Source organism: Triturus cristatus, chromosome 7 (assembly GCF_964204655.1).
Source record: "Triturus cristatus chromosome 7, aTriCri1.1, whole genome shotgun sequence".
NCBI lineage: Eukaryota > Metazoa > Chordata > Amphibia > Caudata > Salamandridae > Triturus > Triturus cristatus.
The window spans coordinates 123,943,897-123,966,665 of NC_140590.1; the positions used below are offsets into that span (position 1 = coordinate 123,943,897).

Below are 22,769 nucleotides of genomic sequence, written 5' to 3' on the forward strand. Positions count from 1 at the left end.
CGAATACAAAAGCGGGCTTTGCTGTGTTTCTGTTTAAAGGCTACACATAAGGGGCTCAACTGATCGAATTGTAACCAGCTGTCCAACACAATGCCGGCAGAAGGGCTCAGTGAGACGTACACTTGTAAGGGGCAGAGGTTACACTCCTGGCAAGCCTGCCTCAGCCTTCATTCTTCCGAGGTGGATCAATTGAATACCACTGATTGGGTAGTAGTTATATCTGTTAACCGAGTGTAGAAATGGAGCAAATTTAATACGGAGGGCTATTTGAAAGTATAATTTTTTTCCAATGTGCCAGATGAATTTGTCTTTATGTTCTTGGGACTTATAAAAATCTTGTAGTGTGTACATCAAGTGGGTCATGTGTCTTTGGAAAACTAGCACCTTTTTGTGATATTGTAGTTGCATGATAGTTTCACATTATAATAGTGGGGGCTCGGATGTCAAACCTCCTTTCGGGTGTTGGTCCTTGCCAGCAGTCATCACCTACTGCCAAAGACCTGCTTTTTAAAATGCATATCACCTGTCCACCTCCTTCCCCTTCCGGTACCCCCCTCACTAGTGCCCTCTCTCCCTTTCGTTTTCACCCTTCCAGCCTCCCTTCCCCCGTTCTCTCTCGGTCCGCCATTTCTCTCCATGCCCCATTTCTCTCTCCCTCTGCCCCCTTTCTCTCTCTCCCTGTACCCCCCTTACTCTCCATCCCATTTTCCTGTGACCAGCTTTGGCTACAGGTGAGTTGGCACAACTCCTGTGAGAGAAGTGTCTCTAGATTAGGTGGCATATGCCCCTGCTGGGACCATGGTCAGGCGTTTGTCTGTTACACAGAAAACCACGTCTCCGTTAAACTGCAGTTTGAGAGTATTTTTGGTTATTGTGTTTATTTACTGTACCAAATGAATCATGGTGGAACCGGGAATCTTATGCCAGAGCATCCCAGGAATCCAAAAAGTAAAACTGAAAAAACACATTTTGGAGAAAAATCATGTGATGTTGCAGAAATCGCTTCATCTCTTAGTGGTGTTTAATGTAGGTTCATTTACAAACCCCAGCCATCATATAAGGTCTCTGGAATGCCTTAGACCTGGCAGTCTCTTGATGCCCATGAGCAACAGTAAAGAGCATGTTCACCGCTGAAGAGAGTGACCACTTCACCATTCATCCCTTTGTGCCTGCAAACAGAGCTGAATACTTCACCTTTCACCACTTTGCATCTGCAAACAGAGCTGACCACTTCACCAGCTGAACAACATTTGCACAAGCATCGCTGACACCCCGTACTACCGATTTTTTTATTGCATATGATACCCTAATCACTTCAAGTACATTTGTTGTGATCAGTAGTCCCTGTCCCCTGCTATACATTCCATCGTAAATTTTTAGATCCTGTTTTGTATTTTTATTCATCCATTCACACTCCTTTACGTTAAAATAGCCATACTTTACTGTACAGTTGCTAGAATAGCTTATAATATGGTATAGTGTGTAATTTTTAAATAATCACTCCACTGCAAACAAAAACATTGATAAAAACACTGCCATTTACAATGCCAGTAGCTCCAACTGCAACAAATTCGAGACCTATTGCATTGCAAATGCTTGTTTTTCTTTCTAGTGATATCTGGCGGGTGCACTTAAAAACAGATTTGTGGTGTGCACCGAGGATCTACGCAATGCTCATGCGATATGAACTGTTTCATATGCACATGCAACAGTTTGCATATTGGCATCATATATTAGTAAGAAGTATCTGTACCGCATCTGCACTCTTTTACAAAATGACGGGGGCGCATCTCGCGTAATTATGTGGAATTTCGCCGTTATTACGCGAATTTGGCGCGCGCACAATTGTAAAGGCAACCATTACTCTACCATCGGCAGAAACAAATTCATCATCATGCTTCACCAAGCAGAAATTTTACCAGCACACATTTACCATAGCTGTTCAACTATATAGCTCCGGCAGATTTGTGTCTTGTTAGAACACTGTTATCCAAACACTTTTAAAACATTGACGCAACAGCTACTTCGTGTTAGTCACGCCAGTAATATTTCTGAATAAAATAATAACACGTCTTCAACAAAAAAGGCACTTGAGAAAGAGAACATTTCCATGCAAGCAAAATAAATCTAATACAAAATAAGATTTACTTCGTGTGTTTTTTAAAATTGATGCTGCACACTCACCTTTCCAAAGCACGGACAGTGCAAACACTCTAAGGAAAATCATAGTTGACAATGCACTGATGTCTCACTGACTGGCAATTTTGCAAAAGTTGTTACTTCACACGGAACTATTTTATTCGCACAACATTTCAAGTAGATTTGCGCTGCGGAAAACTGGAAGAGAAAGAACAGAAAACGTGATCAAGATTAACTAACTTTTTTAAGAAAAGAGTCAATGCATCCAAAGTAAATAAGCTCAGGTAATCATTTGGCTAGAGTTTTTTCATGTTTATATATTATTTCACTGAATCTTCAAATAGCTAAATAGGAATGCAATAGTGCACCGTGTTTCAGTGTAGAAACAATACCTGGCTGGTCCAAGAGGAGAGTCATTAAATGCTTGTATACTTGATGTGGTAAACAACACCCATATTACAGAAAGAGAAAATAAAACCTTTTTTTATATATTGATGGACTTTGCCCTCTCTGCAGTGTCACCCCCAACATTTTGCCTTCACCCCTCCTGTTTCACTAACCTTTTTTGTTGGCTTTGAGGACTCTGTGCACTGCTAACCAGTGCTAAATTGATTGTGCTTTCTCCTTTAAACATGGTAAAGATTGGCTTTCACTCAATTGGCACTTTATTTTACTTATAAGCTTATAGCATGGTACTACATGTACTCAGAGGCTGTAAATTAAATGCTACTAGCAGACCTACATTACTTATTGTGGCATCCTCTCGAGTAGTCCTTTAAAATGTGTCTCAGGCCTGCCATTGGAACCTGTTGGCAGTTTTAAACTGCCATTTCGACTTGGCAAAATAAACATTTTGCCAAGCCTAATCCTTCCTTTTTAATAGATATAAGCAGTAACGGCTGGTGAGATTTGAAAGTGGCGGTTTGGCGGACGCATCAGCGAGGGAGGAACGGTGAGCGGGGGCGCGGTTGTGGTGGTGTGTGGAGCGGCGGTTGAGGCGGCCTCGTCAGGCGATGGTGGGCGGCCTGTGTGCGGCGGGGGAGTCGGCGGGGGCAGGTTGGTGTGTGCGGCGGAGCTTGTGCGGCGATGGAAGGGGGTGGGGGCCAGGTGCCTGACGACGCGGCGGTGCGCGCGGCTCTGCAGCTGTTGGGACGCGCTGGGAGGTCCGATTTACTGCGGCCGGGGGTGCTGGATCAGGCGTGGGTGGGGATGGCGAGGACACCGCGTTCGGCGTCCGCGGGGGTGGCGGCGGCCGTAGCAGCCTGTCTGGAGGAACCGCCTCCCAAGAAACACGCGGCGGGCGCGTGGGGGGGGGGGAGCAAGAAGGCGGGGGCCTGTGGGGAAACCCGGTGACTGGCGTATGAGCCTCCCGGTGCTGGGGTCTGTGGAGGTGGTGTCTGAGGGGAGGGGGCGGGGGGGATGTACTTTATGATGCGGGAGGGGCTGGGGGTGCTGTGGGGGCGCTTGAGGGGGGGGCGCGGCAGTACCAGGGGGCGCCGGGGCCGGCTGGTAGTGGGGGGGGATCGTGCCTGATGGATTACAGCGAGGACAGTGACCAGGAGGGGGAATGTGAGGAGCCGGTGGGTGAGGACTTCGCCCTGTATCTATCTGGGAGCGAGTCGGCTGGGGGTGAGGGTGGTGGGTGGGGGGACCAGTCGCAGGACGCATCAGGTAGTGGCAAGGGGAAGGGCGGGGGGTAAAAGGCAAGGGCCCGGCTAAAGGGGTGGGGGGGCGCGGGACGGGGCGGGGGACTCCCGGCCCCTCAGGGGGTGCGGGGCATGGCCGCGGGCCGCGGGTGGCGGGTGCGGAGGTTCGGTGGGAAGACCGGTGGGCGGAGATGTCTTTGGAGGAGCGGATACGGGAACAGCGCCGGATGATTGAGGAGACGGAGCGCCGGTGGGACGAGATGTGCGCGGCCAGGGAGGGGGTGCCCCCGGGGCGGGAGCGGGCGGTGGGCCGGGTGGCGGCGCGCGGGGGGGCGTGGGGCCGGCGGGGGGGCGCGGGCGATGGGTATGGGTTGATGAGGCAGGGACAGACTTGACGTCTCAGAGACCTGGTGGCGCTGGGGCCCCCTCGGACTATGTCGGTCCCGGGGGGGGGGATCCAAACCAGTGCAGCTTGCTGGTAGAGGCCGGGGTGGGCCGGCGGGGCGCATGACAGCCTCCAGATGCCGGGTCGAAGCAGTAGGGGGGTCCGCGGCGGCCTGCCCTCCATCAAGGGAGCGGGCATCATCGGCGCCGGAGTATGAGTTTGTGCAGGGAGAAGAAGGCAAAGGTGTGAAGCGAGTGGTGCGTGAGGTGCGAATGGAGCCCGGTGAGCATGTCTTGGACAAAGAGCTGGACTACGAGTCGGAGAGTGAGGAGTTGGAGGAAGGTGAAGTGCGTGAGGTGAAGGGGACGGAGACAACGCGGAAGTTTGGTGTTTTACAGGCCAACAAAGCCAGCTGCAGCAAGACGCCAGTGGCAAAGGTGTCAGCCCCGGGTCTCGGCGGACGGGCGCAGGAGGTGTCACGCACTCTGACAGGTGAGAGCGCATGGTGGGGGGTGTGGGATGGGGGTGCCGGTTTGGGGCGCCGGAAGTCCTGCAGGTCTGTGGGGGTGGGTGATGGGTCGGTGAGGGTGGCGGGAGAGACGGCGCAGCCGAAGGTGCCGGCTAAGGCGGCGGCCCCGGAGGGGGATGAGAAGCGGCTCGTGGGAGCCGGTGTTCAGACGGACAAGGAGGGAGAGAAGGAGGGGGAGAAGGAAGGGGGAGACAAGCATAAGAAGAAATTGCCTTATATGGGTTCGGCGATGCCATTGGGGTCGCATTTGTCCGAAAAGACGAGGGGCAGGATTTGGAAACATGAGTATGTGGACGTTTTCAAACTGTTGCACCGGGAAATTCAGGCGAAAGAGGGGTCTAAGGAGGAGGAGTGGGAGTTGACGCGACGACCGCGGGTGCCGGTGAATATGGAGAATTGGACGTCGGCGTTCTTGATTTATGCAAGCATCTATTGTGAGAAGCATCAGGATCGGGCGATTGCGTTATTCAAATACATGGATATCATACGTAAAGCGCAAATGCACTTTGGGGGTTTCGCCTGGCTCAGTTACGATGAGGAATTTCGGGCTCGGATCAGCGTCAATCCTGACAAGCCCTGGGGAGAGGTAGACCAGGAGTTGTGGGTGCAGTGGATGTCTTCCACGCAGTCCTCCGCGTCCACGCACACGGCTAGTGGGCTTCCGGTGGCCTATCGGCCTTTTCAGTCACGTCCCGCCTCGGGGGGGGTGGGAGGGGGATCCATTGGAGCCGGAGGTGCGGGTGGGCAGGCTGCCGCTGCAGGCGCAGCAGGACAGCCTGCTAAGAGTGGGGGAGCCAACACAGGGGCCTGTTGGAATTTCAACAAGGGGTTTTGCACCCGACACCCATGCAGGTTTAAACATGAGTGTTCTAAGTGCGGAGGCCGGCACCCGGTCACGCAATGCTTCACATTGGCCACTCCCTCCGAACAGTGGCGGGTCACCAAGGGCAGGGGACAGGCTGGGCCAAAGGGCTCCTACGCCAGTTAGTGTGGAGGCCATGGGTCCTTGGCTCTCCCGCTACCCCGATCGGGAAGCGGCGTTGAAACTGTACTGGGGATTCACTGAAGGGTTCTGAGTGGGGTACCAGGGGCCGCGGGAGAGCAGATGGGCGGAGAATGTGAGGTCGGCGAAGGAGTTGCCGGGGGTGGTTGAGGCTAAATTGTGTAAGGAGGTACTGGAAGGTCGAATTGCCGGCCCGTTTGACACGTGGCCGCTGCCTGAACTCATCATATCCCCCTTGGGGGTGGTTCCAAAAAGGAACCAGGGGAGTTTCGTTTGATTCACCATTTGTCGTGGCCTGAGGGGTGGTCTGTGAATGATTTCATCGCGGAGGAGGATTCTCGGGTGCTGTATGCGTCGGTGGACGATGCGATTGGGTTGGTGAGGAGGTGTGGGCGGGGGGCGGAACTGGCTAAGTGCGACATCAAGTCGGCGTTCCGCCTCCTGCCCATTCACCCGGCGGACTTTCCGTTGCTGGGGATGCAGTTCGGGGGGGCCATCTTTGTGGACAAGGTTTTGCCCATGGGGTGTGCGGTCTCCTGCACTCTGTTCGAGACTTTCAGTTCTTTCTTGCAATGGGCCTTCACTGACAGGGCGGGGCACCGGCTGGTGTCCCACTACTTGGATGATTTTTTGTTCGTCGGCCGTGGACGGTCGGGGGAGTACGGGGAGGCTTTGCGGCACTTTCAGAGGATGGCTGGGGAGTTTGGGGTGCCTTTGGCGCCGGAGAAGACGGCTGGGCCCAGTTGTTGTCTGGCGTTTCTGGGGATCGAGTTGGACTCGGTGGAGTGGATGGCGCGCCTTCCCCAGCACAAGGCGGAAGAGATGCAGGAATGTTTGGGCCAGGTTGTTTTGCAGCGGAAGATTGATTTGAGGTCCGTCCAGCGGTTGTTGGGCTTGCTGAACTTTGCGTGTCGCGTGGTGCGGGCGGGCAGGACGTTTTGCAGGCGACTGGGGCTGGCCATGTCCGGGGCGGTGTTGCCTCACCACCGGGTGTGGATTTCTGTGGGTGTCCGTGCGGATCTGCGAGTGTGGCAGGGGTTCTTGAGTGACTTCAATGGGGTCTCCTTGGATTTCGCGGATGACAACATGGTATGGCAGGTGCAGATTTTTGCGGATGCGGCTGGGGCGCGCGGCTTTGGTGTGTTCTGGGACGGTCGGTGGTGTGCGGAGCAGTGGCTGGCGCACTGGTTGACACAGGGCAGGAGTATTGCGTTTTTGGAGTTCTTTCCGCTGTTGGTGGCGCTGCAGGTGTGGGGGCAGGAATTCCGGAACAGGTCGGTGCTTTTTCATGTGGACAACCGGACGGTGGTGGACTTGGTGAACCATCAGAGGGCGAGGGGCCTGCGGGTGCTGCGCTTGCTGCGAAGTTTCATGCTGCTGTGCTTGCGTTTCAATGTGCTGTTTCGCGCGAAACATGTGCCGGGCGCTAGCAATGACATTGCGGATGCATTGTCTCGTTCGCAGTGGCAGCGTTTCCGAAGGTTGGCGCCCGGAGCGGAATTTGTCAAGACCAAGGTGCCGGAGGGTATCTGGAGCTGGGGGGAGTGAGAGTGGTGAATCTGGTGGAGAAGTCTGTTGCTGAGTCCACGCGGCGGACGTACCGGTTGGCATGGATGGAGTTGGGTGTGTACTTGGGTTGGTCACAGGATACGTGGCGGATGTCCCAACGGGAGTGTGAGGAAGGTGTGATGCGGTATGTGTTGCACTGCATGGACAGGGGACTGTCGTCGGTGACGATTGCAGGGAAATTAGCGGGGATTTCTTTCTATGGGATGATTTATTTGGGTTTCGATCCAGCCAGAAGTGAGTTGCTGAGCAGGATGCTGAAGGGCTGGAGCAGGGAGCGGGGAGGGCAGGGGGGGCGCCTGTGCGCGAGGCGATTACTTTTGAGTTGCTGGTGGAAATACTGGCGGAGTTAGGTTCTCTTTGTTACGACATGGCCGAGTTGGCTTTGTTTCGTTTATGCATGACGTGGATGTTCTTTGGGGCCTTCCGGGTTTCGGAATTGTTGGGGGGTAGGGGGGCGCTGGGGATGAGGTTTGAGGATGTTCGTCTGGATGGGGTGCGCCTGGGGATATGGCTGGGGCGGTCCAAGACTGATCAGGCTGGAAGAGGCACATGGGTGTGGCTGAGCGAGTCGGGGGAGTTGGGAGTTTGCCCGGTGCGTGAATGGAGCAGTTTTTGTGGGCAGAGCAGCCGGAGGGCGGGGGAGATTTTCTGTCATGCCTCCGGGAAGAGGGTCACGGCGTTCCAGCTGCTGGCAGTGTTGCGCATGGCATTGAGGCGCCTAGGCAGGGACCCGGCTGGGTATGGGACCCATTCCTTTCGGATCGGCGCGGCGACGGCGGCGGCGCGGCTGGGTTGGTCCTGGGATAAGATCAGGAAGATTGGCAGATGGCGGTCGCGCTGTTGCGAGCGGTACGTTAGGAAATAGGGCGGGGGGGGGCGCAGCGGCTGCGTGAGCGTGTTGTGCTACTTTCTTGTTCTAACGCTCCCCTTTTTCTTTGTAGGTTGTGTTGGGGGTCCAGGAGCCAAGACGGTTACCTGGATAGTTGGACATTCATTTGTGCATTGGGCTTCTAAGTTTTCTGACAGGCAGGTGTACGGGCGTAACCTGGGCCTGAGAAGCAGCAGTCATGAGGTGTTTTGGTGGGGCAGGAGTGGGATGTGCTGGGGGGAACTGTTGCCTTGGCTCACGAAGAAAGTCTCGCAGCAAGGGTGTCCGGATTTGCTCGTTATCCACCTGGGAGAGAATGATCTGGTGCGGCAATCGGCGGTGTCATTGATTTATTTGATGCAACGGGACTTGGAGGCGATGAAACGCAATCTGGCTGGCGCCTGTATTGTGTGGACAGAATTCATTCCTCGAAGGATTTGGAGGGGGGCATTGAAGCCCGCTGCGGTGGAGCGAGCCCGCAGGAAATTGAATAGGGCGATGAGAGTTTTCTGTGAGGACTGTGGGATCAAGGTGCTGGCGCACCCTGGTCTGCGGCTCGAGGAGCCCCTGCTTTTTAGGGACGATGGCGTGCACCTTTCGCACATGGGAAACGCTTATTATATGATGGAGATGAGGGATCTTATCAGTGGTTTGTGGAATGAGTCGATCTGGTGTCTGAGGGGGTGAGGGCGAAAGGTGCACTTGTGCGGGGTGGGGCAGGTAACCGCCCTCCGGGGGTTCCCTGGTTGGCGGATTGGGGAGGGGGGAGGAGTCCATGACGGGCATACTCACCCTTCCGGGGAGGGGGATACTGGGGAAACGTGGGGGTGCGTCAGACCAGTGTACGACGAATGGAGATGATGGTGGAGTTTTTGGAAGAGAGTGAGGAAGCGAATGGAAGTGAGAAGGTTGCGGTGTGAAGTGGGGATGGAGTAGTTGGAGTCTTGGAGAGTATGGGATAGTGAGAAGTGTTGTTGTTGGGGATTGTTGGGGATTTGTGTTATGTTTTGGTTATGATTGTCCAACCCTGTCCTAATAAATGGCCTTTTACGCTAAAAGTACCTTGCGTGGACTGATTATTGCGCGATGCGGGCCCCGGGGGAAGAGAGGTCAGCGGACTAGTCTTCCCCCGGGGATTTCGCGCAGTTGAAGGACAGGGGAGGAAGGGGTGGGATAAGGGGTGGGGTCGTCAGGTAGGGGTTAAATGGGGGAGGAAGAGGAAGTCCTTCCTCTTCCTTTCCCTAGCGCTTCAGGGTGGGTTTAGCTAGTGGAGCTTTGGCCACCCGCCCACCCTACAAACACGTGAACAATTGGCGTGATGTTACGTTTACCAGCGTGCCAGTTTAGGACGGGTTGTGTGTGTGTGGGGCGGATTGGGGAGGGGGGAGGAGTCCATGACGGGCATACTCACCCTTCCGGGGAGGGGGATACTGGGGAAACGTGGGGGTGCGTCAGACCAGTGTACGACGAATGGAGATGATGGTGGAGTTTTTGGAAGAGAGTGAGGAAGCGAATGGAAGTGAGAAGGTTGCGGTGTGAAGTGGGGATGGAGTAGTTGGAGTCTTGGAGAGTATGGGATAGTGAGAAGTGTTGTTGTTGGGGATTGTTGGGGATTTGTGTTATGTTTTGGTTATGATTGTCCAACCCTGTCCTAATAAATGGCCTTTTACGCTAAAAGTACCTTGCGTGGACTGATTATTGCGCGATGCGGGCCCCGGGGGAAGAGAGGTCAGCGGACTAGTCTTCCCACGGGGATTTCGCGCAGTTGAAGGACAGGGGAGGAAGGGGTGGGATAAGGGGTGGGGTCGTCAGGTAGGGGTTAAATGGGGGAGGAAGAGGAAGTCCTTCCTCTTCCTTTCCCCAGCGCCTCAGGGTGGGTTTAGCTAGTGGAGCTTTGGCCACCCGCCCACCCTACAATCACGTGAACAATTGGCGTGATGTTACGTTTACCAGCGTGCCAGTTTAGGACGGGTTGTGTGTGTGTGGGGCGGATTGGGGAGGGGGGAGGAGTCCATGACGGGCATACTCACCCTTCCGGGGAGGGGGATACTGGGGAAACGTGGGGGTACGTCAGACCAGTGTACGACGAATGGAGATGATGGTGGAGTTTTTGGAAGAGAGTGAGGAAGCGAATGGAAGTGAGAAGGTTGCGGTGTGAAGTGGGGATGGAGTAGTTGGAGTCTTGGATAGTATGGGATATTGAGAAGTGTTGTTGTTGGGGATTGTTGGGGATTTGTGTTATTTTTTGGTTATGATTGTCCAACCCTGTCCTAATAAATGGCCTTTTACGCTAAAAGTACCTTGCGTGGACTGATTATTGCGCGAGTGTCTGTGTCACTCATCCATCATCATGTGGGCCTGAGGCCCAACATACCAATGGTGACAGGCGGGTCTGACTCCGCGTGTCTGCCGCTTGGTGCGACATCATCCTTCAAGGGGGGGAATGAGCCAGAACTGTGACTCCGTCGCGTCCTAGACCCTGGGTAAGTGCTGCCTGTCGGAAGGCTTCCACAGACATATCGCCAGCACGACGACCGAGGCCGTGTGGGGGTGGACGGAGGTCACCCGGGGTACCAGCCAGCCCAGCTGTGAGGGGAACAGAAAAGGTGCGAAAGGAAGCGCCACTGCTAGCGCCGCGCCGAGGCAGCCGTGCTTCTGTCCAGCAAAGCACACAGCCCTGAGACACCCATGGGTTGCCCCGCCTGCCGTCTCTGCAACGGAAGAGAAAAGGGAGCGTCCCGGTCCCTCCTCGATGTGAGGCACAGCCAGCACCACGCGTGGTAGTGAGCAGCCCTACAACCCCTGAGCCCAGATGTGAGACCGGCCAGAGCGGATGCTGCCGCCTCCAAGGGAGAAAAGTATAGTGGGACTCACACATCACCCACGCGCTCATCTTCGCAGATGCCAAACATGCTGCCGCGGCACACGCACCTCTACAGCCTGGTCGTCCCCTGCAGTCTTGTCGGTTGGGAGGTGAGGCGCCTCATCTGCATGCTGTGATCGGCAACCAGGAGAGACCGTGATTCACGTCTCCAGCCCCCGCGATGCCCGAAGTTAGCAAAGGTTGTCACCAAAGAGTGCATCAGGAAGGAGAGACAACTGCCCTCAGCTGCCCAACGCAGCGGCATCAAAGCCTCCATGCCTCCTGCTGCACCAGCGCCAAGGAACAGGAGCAGTGACCTGCAGCTGAGACCCTGCCCGCCGGCCTACACAAATAAAAAAAAATACTCACCCGGGAGGCCCTGCTGCAGTTGCCCTGCTCCGTCCCCGCATCGGTGTTCATCAGCTGCTGTGGCCTGCGGGCTGCCTACCCGCCGCCATTCGCATTCGAGGGAAAAAGCTGAGGTGCGGCTGGTTGACAGCAAGGTGCAAGCGGACGGGAGCTGCATCACCACATGTGCCTACCGCCGCAGTAGAAACCCATCAGGCAGCGTGCCTTCACACGAATAAACTGGTTTTTTTGTTCCCTTCATGCCTGTGACAGTAAGGCTGTAATCACTACATTAACGGAATACAGGATTACAACAAGCAGCCGCCCGGTGTTTTCTGAGACAGTATTCCAAAGAAGAACACTGTGCTGCCTGTAGTATCCGGCTGGATACAGTCTAGTGTTCCATTGTGCCTGTAACCCACACTGAACACCCACCCACCACAGGCGTCACCAGTCAGGTGACCCTGACAATAAAAGGGGCCGAGCGCACGTGCTCGTGGCCAGTTTACAGTACCAGTCATCCTGTGTCTGCGTCCCTCATTCATCTGCATGCGGGCCTGAGGGCCCAATCACCACACTGCCATCTAGCGGCCGATTAGCGGTACTGCGCCCGCTAAACAAAATACCCTGCAAACACTGACTGCACCCTGTGAGTTCCTCAGCATGAGACTCCGCCTCTCACAACAGCCCTGGTTACAAGGACAATACCCTAGCCAAGCCTGAAAAAGAAAGGTGTTAGAAGCAAGGGCTAGCCAAAAGAGCAGGGTATGGCTCTCAGTGATGGTCAGCCACCGCAGCCATAAAGAGTCTGTGTCTCAGAGAGCCTGATGGCTGACAGTCACCCGAAAAATGACTATGCACAGTGTCAAGCTCTGCCAGCACTTCACCACAGAAGCAAGTCGAATAAAGGTTTAGCACTGCATGTAGGCTGGCCAGAGAAAAGAGGCCGCAGGTGGACAAGCAACATCCCTGCAAAAGAGGACAGCGCTGCACGCCGCCAAGATGGGAACGCACACCACCACTAGAGAAAAGTGGGCATGCACTGCACCAGCAGACACTGCATAGTAGCCCCAGCACTGTCTGATAGGGCACCAACTCATGTCTGTTGCATTGGAGGGGTGAGACTATTAAGCCACAAGGAGCCTCAGGAAGCACAAAGCTTTCAGCCAGCTGTCCCTACCCAGTCACACAAGTAAAACTGGTGCAGAGCGTGCACCACCAGTGTCTGCCCAACACTACAGCAATTGAGAAGAGAGCGCTACAAACTCCTGGCGGTGAACGATTACCACCGCAAAGAGGACCAGCAGGTGCCAAAAGAGGGCGTTCCATGAAAAGATGACGCATGCGCAGTCCGAGGTGCGTGACAAAATGCACCCAGAAGCGCGCCAGCATGAGTAAATGCCCAGGAGAGAAAGAGGCTTCTCCAAAGAAAAGACAAGGAGCACTGTTGGAATCAGCAGGGAGATCCCCTACATTTCCACAGCAGCTACAGCAACAGAGCCCGGCAGGAGCCAAACGCAACACAGTGTCCTCCCTTGCACTGCCTCAAGCAGGAGTCGTCAGTGACCCAAGGCTGACGAGAGGTGAGTCATACACCACAAGTGGCCCGCCGCCACCACAGCGCTCGACTGCCCGTGGATGCCATTCCCTGGAGAGGGAACACCTGGAGAAGGAGTGTTGAGAAGACTCAGCTCACCACTGCCCATGGAAGCCATTCCCTGGAGAGGGAACATCCGGAGTAGGAGCGTCAAGACGCCATAGCTCACCCCTGCCCATGGAAGCCATTCCCTGGAGAGGGAACGCCCGGAGTAGGTGTGCAAGAAGCTGCCTGAAGAAGGAGCACCCAAGATGGGTGGCTGCTCGCCATGCAGCCGAGAAGAGCGACTAAAGGTTCGCCTGTATGGTCCGGAGACCATTGAAGTTAAGAGGACCCGACGGCCTCGCTAGAACAGGGTGCATGTCACTGCACCCGGAGGAGAAACAGAAGAAGAGTGGAAATTGTGTCACCCAAAAGAGCTGGACAAACACAGGAGCGTCAAAGACAACGAGAGGAGAAGCACAAGGACTCGTAGCACCACACGCCAAGAACACCTCCAAAGACACCAGACACCCACCAAGGTGGACCGACGGCCCTGGCGACAGCACCAAGGGAGAACCACATGTAAGCCGCAGCCAGCGCAAACCGCGTTGCTCCCGTCGCTTCACAGTGAGACCGTCCAGTCCAGAGTGTCGGCAGTTGGAGTCGAACGGCATCCCTGCGCCTGGCCGCAAATGCCAGTGAAGCAAGAGAAGACTCAGAAGAGGCAGTCACGTGGCTACGACGTCCATCCAGAAACCTCCTCTCCTAGTTAATCATCACCACCTGTCGTCCAGGCCCAATGGCAGCTACATCATCAGTGCCATGTGCCTGACACCGCACTCAGCAAGAAACGTGGAAGTATGACCGGAGGGTCCGCACCAAGATTCGGACAACCAATAGAGGTTAGAAGGGGAAGTCATGATTGGCAGCGCCGGACGATGAAGAGAACCCAAGCTACAACAGGAGTGAGTCCTGACACAGGGAAAGCAAGGGAAGAGGATGATAACCCGAGAAGGAACTGGCAGCCGCACAACGGGAGTCCGAGAGTAAGCCGCACAGCCTGCGTGAACCGAGTCTCAAGCCCTACGTTCCTCAGCGTGTTCATTACTCCTCCGTCATCAAAGTTCCAACAGCCCAAGAAGCACAAGTACATGAATGCAAGTGCCTCCCCAGAGAACACGGAGGTACCTGGCCACTCCCTGCCTCAGGTGATCGACTCGAGATTAGACACCTGAATCCCTCAAGGCAAGTCGTCACCCGCCATCGTCCAGATTCACCACATGGCTGGCAATGCTACCACGCCAGTCCTCATCATGTGCGTCTATCGACACCATCTTGAATACACATGGAGTGGGGTCCTACAATATTGCTAAACTAGCCAACAAGAAAACTCAGAGGCTACCTGCTAACCTGGTCTACACCTGAACTACAACAGCGAGAGCATGTCCTGACCAAGACCCATACACCCTTGAGGTTTGTGCGAGCAACTGGCTACTGGCTCCTTGGTGGTTTGCAGCTGCTCCCAGCTAGCACACAGGCAGCCCCATCGCAGCGTACCAGCAGTCCCGTGGCAAGCCCGACGAAGGGCCTCCCCAGGCGGGAGAGCGGGAAGAGACATTGCCCCACCGGCAAGTCACCAGATACAGCAAGACAGCCTAGTAGAGACTTCAGGCGATCCGGAAATTATCCAGAGAACTGTCACCATGGACTCCCACCATGATCCTGATGCACCCAGTCAGTTGACTGGGGGTAAGTTGGCAGGGTATGCTCAGACGTGAGTCCCTTGCTCACTTTGCCACTGGATTCAAGCAAGCCTGGCTGAAGACGGATGAAATGCCAGAAACCGGTCCTAGGAAGCTTGTTTCCGGTCCAGGGAAGACATGGCTTGGCAGTTCGGGCTGGACTGTTCCCATGAGGCACAGGGTCAGACTGATTTGCATATGGCCATGTCTGAACTGGGGTGGCAGAGTGGGCTAAAGAACGGTGATGGCTTAAACCCAGATCACTTGACTGGGGGTGAGTGCTTGCAATGTTCAACACTCCGTCCATCATTTCCTTTGGCTTTGCTTTGTTCGCCATAAGTTGGCAGGGTATGCTCAGACGTGAGTCGCTTGCTCACTTTGCCACTGGATTCAAGCAAGCCTGGCTGAAGATGGCTGAAATGCCAGAAACCGGTCCTAGGAAGCTTGTTTCCGGTCCAGGGAAGACATGGCTTGGCAGTTCGGGCTGGACTGTTCCCATGAGGCACAGGGTCAGACTGATTTGCATATGGCCATGTCTGAACTGGAGTGGCAGAGTGGGCTAAAGAACGGTGATGGATTACACCCAGATCAGTTGACTGGGGGTGAGTGCTTGCAATGTTCAACACTCCGTCCATCATTTCCTTTGGTTTTGCTTTGTTCGCCATAAGTTGGCAGGGTATGCTCAGACATAAGTCCCTTGCTCACTTTGCCACTGATTCAAGCAAGCCTGGCTGAAGACGGCTGAAATGCCAGAAACCGGTCCTAGGAAGCCTGCTTCCGGTCCAGGGAAGACATGGCTTGACAGTTCGGGCTGGACTGTTCCCATGAGGCACAGGGTCAGACTGATTTGCATATGACCATGTCTGAACTGGGGTGGCAGAGTGGGCTAAAGAACGGTGATGGATTAAACCCAGATCACTTGACTGGGGGTGAGTGCTTGCAATGTTCAACACTCCGTCCATCATTTCCTTTGGTTTTGCTTTGTTTGCCATAAGTCGGCAGGGTATGCTCAGACGTGAGTCCCTTGCTCACTTTGCCACTGGATTCAAGCAAGCCTGGCTGAAGACGGCTGAAATGCCAGAAACCGGTCCTAGGAAGCTTGTTTCCGGTCCAGGGAAGACATGGCTTGGCAGTTCGGGCTGGACTGTTCCCATGAGGCACAGGGTCAGACTGATTTGCATATGGCCATGTCTGAACTGGGGTGGCAGAGTGGGCTAAAGAACGGTGATGGATTAAACCCAGATCAGTTGACTGTGGGTGAGTGCTTGCAATGTTCAACACTCCGTCCATCATTTCCTTTGGTTTTGCTTTGTTCGCCATAAATTGACAGGGTATGCTCATACGTGAGTCCCTTGCTCACTTTGCCACTGGATTCAAGCAAGCCTGGCTGAAGACGGCTGAAATGCCAGAAACCGGTCCTAGGAAGCTTGTTTCCGGTCCAGGGAAGACATGGCTTGGCAGTTCGGGCTGGACTGTTCCCATGAGGCACAGGGTCAGACTGATTTACATATGGCCATGTCTGAACTGGGGTGGCAGAGTGGGCTAAAGAACGGTGATGGATTAAATCCTGATCAGTTGACTGGGGGTGAGTGCTTGCAATGTTCAACACTCCGTCCATCATTTCCTTTGGTTTTGCTTTGTTCGCCATAAGTTGACAGGGTATGCTCAGGCATGAGTCCCTTGCTCACTTTGCCACTGGATTCAAGCAAGCCTGGCTGAAGACGGCTGAAATGCCAGAAAACGGTCCTAGGAAGCTTGTTTCCGGTCCAGGGAAGACATGGCTTGGCAGTTCGGGCTGGACTGTTCCCATGAGGCACAGGGTCAGACTGATTTGCATATGGCCATGTCTGAACTGGGGTGGCAGAGTGGGCTAAAGAACGGTGATGGATTACACCCAGATTAGGTGACTGGGGGTGAGTTCTTGCAATGTTCAACACTCCGTCCATCATTTCCTTTGGTTTTGCTTTGTTTGCCATAAGTTGGCAGGGTATGCTCAGACGTGAGTCCCTTGCTCACTTTGCCACTGGATTCAAGCAAGCCTGGCTGAAGACGGCTGAAATGCCAGAAACCGGTCCTAGGAAGCTTGTTTCCGGTCCAGGGAAGACATGGCTTGGCAGTTCGGGCTGGACTGTTCCCATGAGGCACAGGGTCAGACTGATTTGCATATGACCATGTCTGAACTGGGGTGGCAGAGTGGGCTAAAGAACGGTGATGGATTAAACCCAGATCACTTGACTGGGGGTGAGTGCATGCAATGTTCAACACTCCGTCCATCATTTCCTTTGGTTTTGCTTTGTTCCCCATAAATTGACAGGGTATGCTCAGACGTGAGTCCCTTGCTCACTTTGCCACTGGATTCAAGCAAGCCTGGCTGAAGACGGCTGAAATGCCAGAAACCGGTCCTAGGAAGCTTGTTTCCGGTCCAGGGAAGACATGGCTTGGCTGTTCGGGCTGGACTGTTCCCATGAGGCACAGGGTCAGACTGATTTGCATATGGCCATGTCTGAACTGGGGTGGCAGAGTGGGCTAAAGAACGGTGATGGATTAAATCCAGATCAGTTGACTGGGGGTGAGTGCTTGCAATGTTCAACACTCCGTCCATCATTTCCTTTGGTTTTGCTTTGTTCGCCATAAGTTGACAGGGTATGCTCAGACGTGAGTCCCTTGCTCACTTTGCCACTGGATTCAAGCAAGCCTGGCTGAAGACGGCTGAAATGCCAGAAACCGGTCCTAGGAAGCTTGTTTCCGGTCCAGGGAAGACATGGCTTGGCAGTTCGGGCTGGACAGTTCCCACGAGGCACAGGGTCAGACTGATTTGAATATGGTCATGTCTGAACTGGGGTGGCAGAGTGGGCTAAAGAACGAGGATGGATTAAACCTAGATCACTTGACTGGGGGTGAGTGCTTGCACTGTTCAACACTCCGTCCATCATTTCCTTTGGTTTTGCTTTGCACCCAGTCAATAAACTGTTGTTATCCACCACATACCATCCTCCATGTCAGCGAAAGGAAGCCACCTGGGACTAATTGACATACTTACACCGGCACGTTCCCAATGCGCAGCTGACGTCTCCAAGCAAGCGTTTGTGTCCTGACCCACTCGGGTTAAATGATGAGGGCCCGCTGAGATCGTCCTGCTACAGTTGGAGTCACCAGTCCCTGTCTGCTGGCTTCCGGATGCCTGACCCGAGAAGCTGATGGAACCTGTGGTGCATATTATGTTTTTGTTTTATCCCTACAGGTTGAACTCAAGAGCTTTTGTTTTTCATTAAATTTTTGGAGGAATATTGTGTCCTGCGAGACACGTTCTAGTGTCTCGAAAAGGCACCGATTTAGTAGCCACTCCCATATGGGAGTGGGCACACTGGCATCCCCACACACATCCCTCACAGGCGTCACGAGTGATGTGAGCCTGCTAATAAAAGGTCCAGAGTGCACGTGCTCGCGGCCAGTTGCTACCCCCTATGTACATGTGTCTGTGTCACTCATCCATCATCATATGGGGCTGAGGCCCACCATAACAGATATCTGATCACATGCAGAGACATGGAACTGTTTCCTACTAAATAAATATCCATCAAGAGTGCGCCAAGACATAGTTAATTGTAAATGATAAAATGTACAAGGTACTCGTAACAAAGCCACAGGAAAAAACACGTTTAGACTTTGCCCATTAAGGAAATCCACCCATAGAATGACAGTGTGAAATTCTAAGTCGAAAGGATGCTGAACCATAACACTTTATAGAATACTCATATTAACGGAATAAGTTAGCGTCCCACAGCCTAGCAGTATATGTCCGTTTCTCATAAAAACCAGTGGTGAGCATGAAATGAACGCACTAACGGCCGCACATCAGCAAGCAAGTCAGAGTAAGGAATTTGCGTGATCATCACCAGTCCATGGTTTCACAATAACTAGCTTTCTACAGGCATCTCGTAGCCTCTGCAATTCGCCTCTGCAAAGTTGTTCAAGTATTTGGGAATTCACAAACGAGTTTTCACAATCATAACCAGCTGAATGTGTCATTGCCGTTTCTAAATTTCAGCAAGCACAAAATGAATTGTTCACCAAACGTATGAACTAGTAATGTGACATGACGTATCAAAGCTTAACAGCAAACTAATAACATGGCTACTAGGATGGCAGCATGTATGTTGTAGACAGTCGTGGCTCGCAATACTCGGGGAGGAGGGGGGTCACATGGAGGTTATCGTGGGGGGGTGTACTGTGGGGGGAGGGGGTTGAAGAAAAATAAAAATAAAACTTACCCTACCTGGTCCCACGCCGCCTCTGCTCCTGGTCCGGGTCACCGTTTTCCTGCTCCCGAACAAGAACAGGCATGTTTCCTACCTTCCTATAAGCCAATCACAAAGCTGCAATGACAGCATTGTGATTGGTGCGGAGTCAGGAACAGCGCCCAGCTGGATACCTGGAGGGAGGCCATTTTCTCTATATAGGCTGTATGCAGCCTACATAGAGAAAATGTAGAGTGCGCATGACTGCTTTGGTCAGCCCTAGGGCCGACCAAACAGTCAGGGTACTCAGAGAGGTGCAAGCCACTCCTCCCCGACCCGCCCGCCCACCCGCCCCCAACCAGGCATACCCGCCCGCTGGCCCCCAACCAGGCATACCCATGCCTTCTAAGTTCTCGGAGCGCGAGAAGCAGAAAATAAAATGGTATTTAAAATACTATCTCATTTTCTGCTTCTCGCACTACGAGAAAGCAATGGGGCGCCACTCCTCCACTCTAATGGAGGAGCCGCCCCTGGATATAAGTAACCTCATGGGTTGGCCCTAAATGTCTCCTAGGGCAGGGTGCAGTGTTTTTAAAAAGTTGGACATGTACCTTTAAATTAAATGTCGTAGTACTGAAAAACCCTTACATTCATTTTTCGAAAATACATAGCCTACCTCTTCAATAGTATAAAATTGGGTTACCTTATTACATTTATAAAATGCTAACGTTTATTTTAGAACAAGTGGAAATATAAAGTTAGATCTCCAAAGAATTGGAATTGGGAAAGCCAGGTTTTAAGTCACCAATCTGTAAATGCCACTTTTAGAAAGTTGGGATTTTATTTTCCTAACCATTGGGTCCTGAAGCCTGTATCCTGGGTCATATGATTAGGTGTAGTTGGCAGCTGTCCTTTGTGAACTTCCCAGACAGGGTAACAAAGGGGGACTAGGAGTTGCCAAAATGGGTCATTCTTACAGCATGGCCGAGCTGTTCCCTGCCCCACTTACATTTCAAACAGGCTGCATCAGCACACTCAGTAAGAACTTGACAACTCACTTTTGTCACACCTGGCACCTTGGGGTTTGGGCAGGGGAAGGAAAGAAATTCCAGACCAGATGTGATGAACATCTAGACATTTCTCCCTCTTCAAAGCTGGCACCAGAGATATATTTTATAAACCTCAGACCAACTTTTCAGTGCACACCTGGGCCTGTGATTACTACAGAAGAAGGACTGCTCTGCTGCATGGAATGCCCTGCTGCTTGAGGCCTGCCCTGCTCTTTGAGAAGGAATACCTGCTCCCTTCATCCTAGGCAGAGTGATTTCAAGTGTCAGGTGGCTCCCTCCTGTTCTGAGCTACAGAAACACAAGCTCCAAAGCCCTCCATGCAATTGCCCAGATGACCTGTTGCACTGGCCCTGCATTTGAAACTGCCTGAGCCTGCTGGCTCCTGCTGAAGTGAGTTCCTGACCTCAAGAGTTACCTCTCCTAGTCCGGGACTCTTGGCTGGCATCAGATGAGCTTCTCCGATCAAGAAAAAGAGGATTCTTCAAGTTTTTGGATTTTTGCGACCACAAACAAATCCATTTGTGCAGATATCTGGCTGCCCGCGACGGCCCAGGGTGACCACCAATGCGAAGCTTCAGCAACAACAGTTGGTGTCCCCCGGTCGGATCTTCTGACTACAGTGACGACCGTCCACAACAACAGACCTGCTCCTCGCACTACAGTGACGACCCTCCATGATGCTCTTCCTGCCCCTCGTGGTCTACCCACCACAAACTGTAATCTTCATACCAGACTTTGAGAATGTAACTTTTGCAGATGTATCCGAGCGGCGCTACATCAAGGTCAGCCTGAACTTGTGACTTTTCCCCAGTCTAGCACGACTAGATGACCTGCAAGTGGTGCTTTGTGCTTTTAGACACTATGCTTAAACCTGACCTATTGAAACTTGCATATCTCTGGTTCTACTGATTGACTATTTTTTATTTTGGTATCATTTTATTTATAACATTTTACTCTTTAAAATGGTGTGACATTTTTTATTGTGTTATGTTTTCACTTTATTACTGTTTGTGTGCTGCATACTTACTTAACACATTGCCTCTAAGTTAACTCTGACTACTTTTGTACCAAGCTACCTGAATGTTAAGCACAGGTTAATTTTGCGACTTTTGTGGTTCATCCAGACAAGGATTGTGGTTGTTGCTTGAGAAGGATTAACACCCCCCTCAACCAAGAACCTAATTTTTCAACAAGTATCGTGACCTCAAATTTGGGTAATGTTGGTAAAGCTCATAATCGATACTCAGGAATCTTTTCATGGATGCCACGATCAACAACTCAAAAAATATTCTGTTAAATTACAAATTGCAGAGAAAGTGATTCAGAAGAGAGTTGCTTTGGTCACAGATGTATGTATTAAAGAAAACTAACGAGGAGAAACTGGAAAACAGGTGTATTCAAATGTAAGTCAACACAAGCAAAAATATAAGCCTATCTACCTTCTCTGGAGTTCGAGAGGGGCAGGAAAGGGCTGAATCCCTCTTGGACTTCTTGTGCTTCTTTTCTGATTTACTCAGTGACTTCAACTGTGACAATGATCTGCAGCAGGAAAAACTTTAGGAGCAGCAAGAGGACCTCCCTTTCTGTCTTGACAAGCTTTGACTTAAAGTCAAGTATTGGCTTGTGGTTATCTGGGTGCAAATGCTACATGCCTTGGAGTTGTATCTCAACCCCAAGTACCTTAGGCATTTCTGATGGGGTTCAGTCACAAACATCTGTTTGTAATAATCCCTGCAAGGCTTAAGCCTTGAGGCCTGAGTGGGAGTTGGGGGGGGCACTTATTTACCTAGCTGGTATATTTTACATTTTTAGAGAGAGAAAATTGTCCCAGCAGAAACAAGGAGTAGCTCCGGATCAATATCTGGTGGTGTGGAAAGAAAGGAAATTACATCAGCATGTATGGGTAGTGCTTATATGCAGCTCAGCACATCACTTCTAGAGCAGAACAAAGTCATGGAGGAGCCACACAACACTACATACCGGCACAAAGGGTTACTGCTGAAAGGTTTCTGGATCCAATCTGACTCCTGGAAAATATTCACAAGGTGAGGAATCTGCAGTTAGAAGTATCTATCAGTACAAGACTCTTTCAAAACTGCGCTGAAAAACTAAGATGTTGCTCAAAATTGGACTAACTTTCATAAATTAAAATTGTGCACCAAACCGTTTATGACTAATAACACAAGAAAAAAAATATTGGCATCATGTAGTCTGAGCAAGATGCAGATAATTCCTGCAGACCATGAAAAAAATTGCCACACGTTGATGAAGTTAAAGCAATCCATAAAAATAAGCGACACCTGAGAACAAGGGCGAAAACAAGAGGATAAAACTGACTAAGCAGAACGGGAAAATAAAAAAGATAAAAGTAACGCAATATAGCTTTATGGGTTTCTGGAATTAATATCTCAGAGTGCTAAAGACCACGTGAGCAGGAAGTGTGCTACTCATGTAGGGCCCAGCTGGGCACTATAATGAAAAGCTAAAGAAGCAAATAAGAACATGTAGGCTTGACTTCATTGAGATTTGATCCACAGTAGAATTTATCTCAGGGGACTTACCTTAGTGCGATTGAAGTTGCTGGGTATTGAAACGTTTTTGATAATACAATAAGAGGGAAAACTATGCACCACCCTGCAATGTAGAAATTAAGGTCCGGTTGTAATATTTATGCAAGACACAATTATGTTGGTGTGCGGCTAATGTTCAACAGCTATTCAACAGGTAGCGCGTGGCAGCGTCAAGGATAGGGCTGTCAATGGCGCTCGAGAGGTGCGCGCCCTCGGGGTG

The 22,769-nt window shown here is 52.2% G+C and overlaps 1 protein-coding gene across 6 annotated transcripts in view; it reads right to left on the reverse strand.

Moving 5' to 3' along the window:
• Positions 1 to 22,769, reverse strand: part of LOC146809007 (sialic acid-binding Ig-like lectin 13) — a 395,766-nt gene that overhangs the window by 293,564 nt on the left and 79,433 nt on the right. For all 6 annotated transcript variants that reach the window (XM_085615794.1, XM_085615791.1, XM_085615792.1 and 3 more), the window contains one exon: positions 2,185 to 2,337. In XM_085615794.1, the coding sequence (XP_085471920.1) occupies positions 2,185 to 2,227 (43 nt within the window). In that variant the 5' untranslated portion in view covers positions 2,228 to 2,337. The remainder of the gene's footprint in view (positions 1 to 2,184; positions 2,338 to 22,769) is intronic.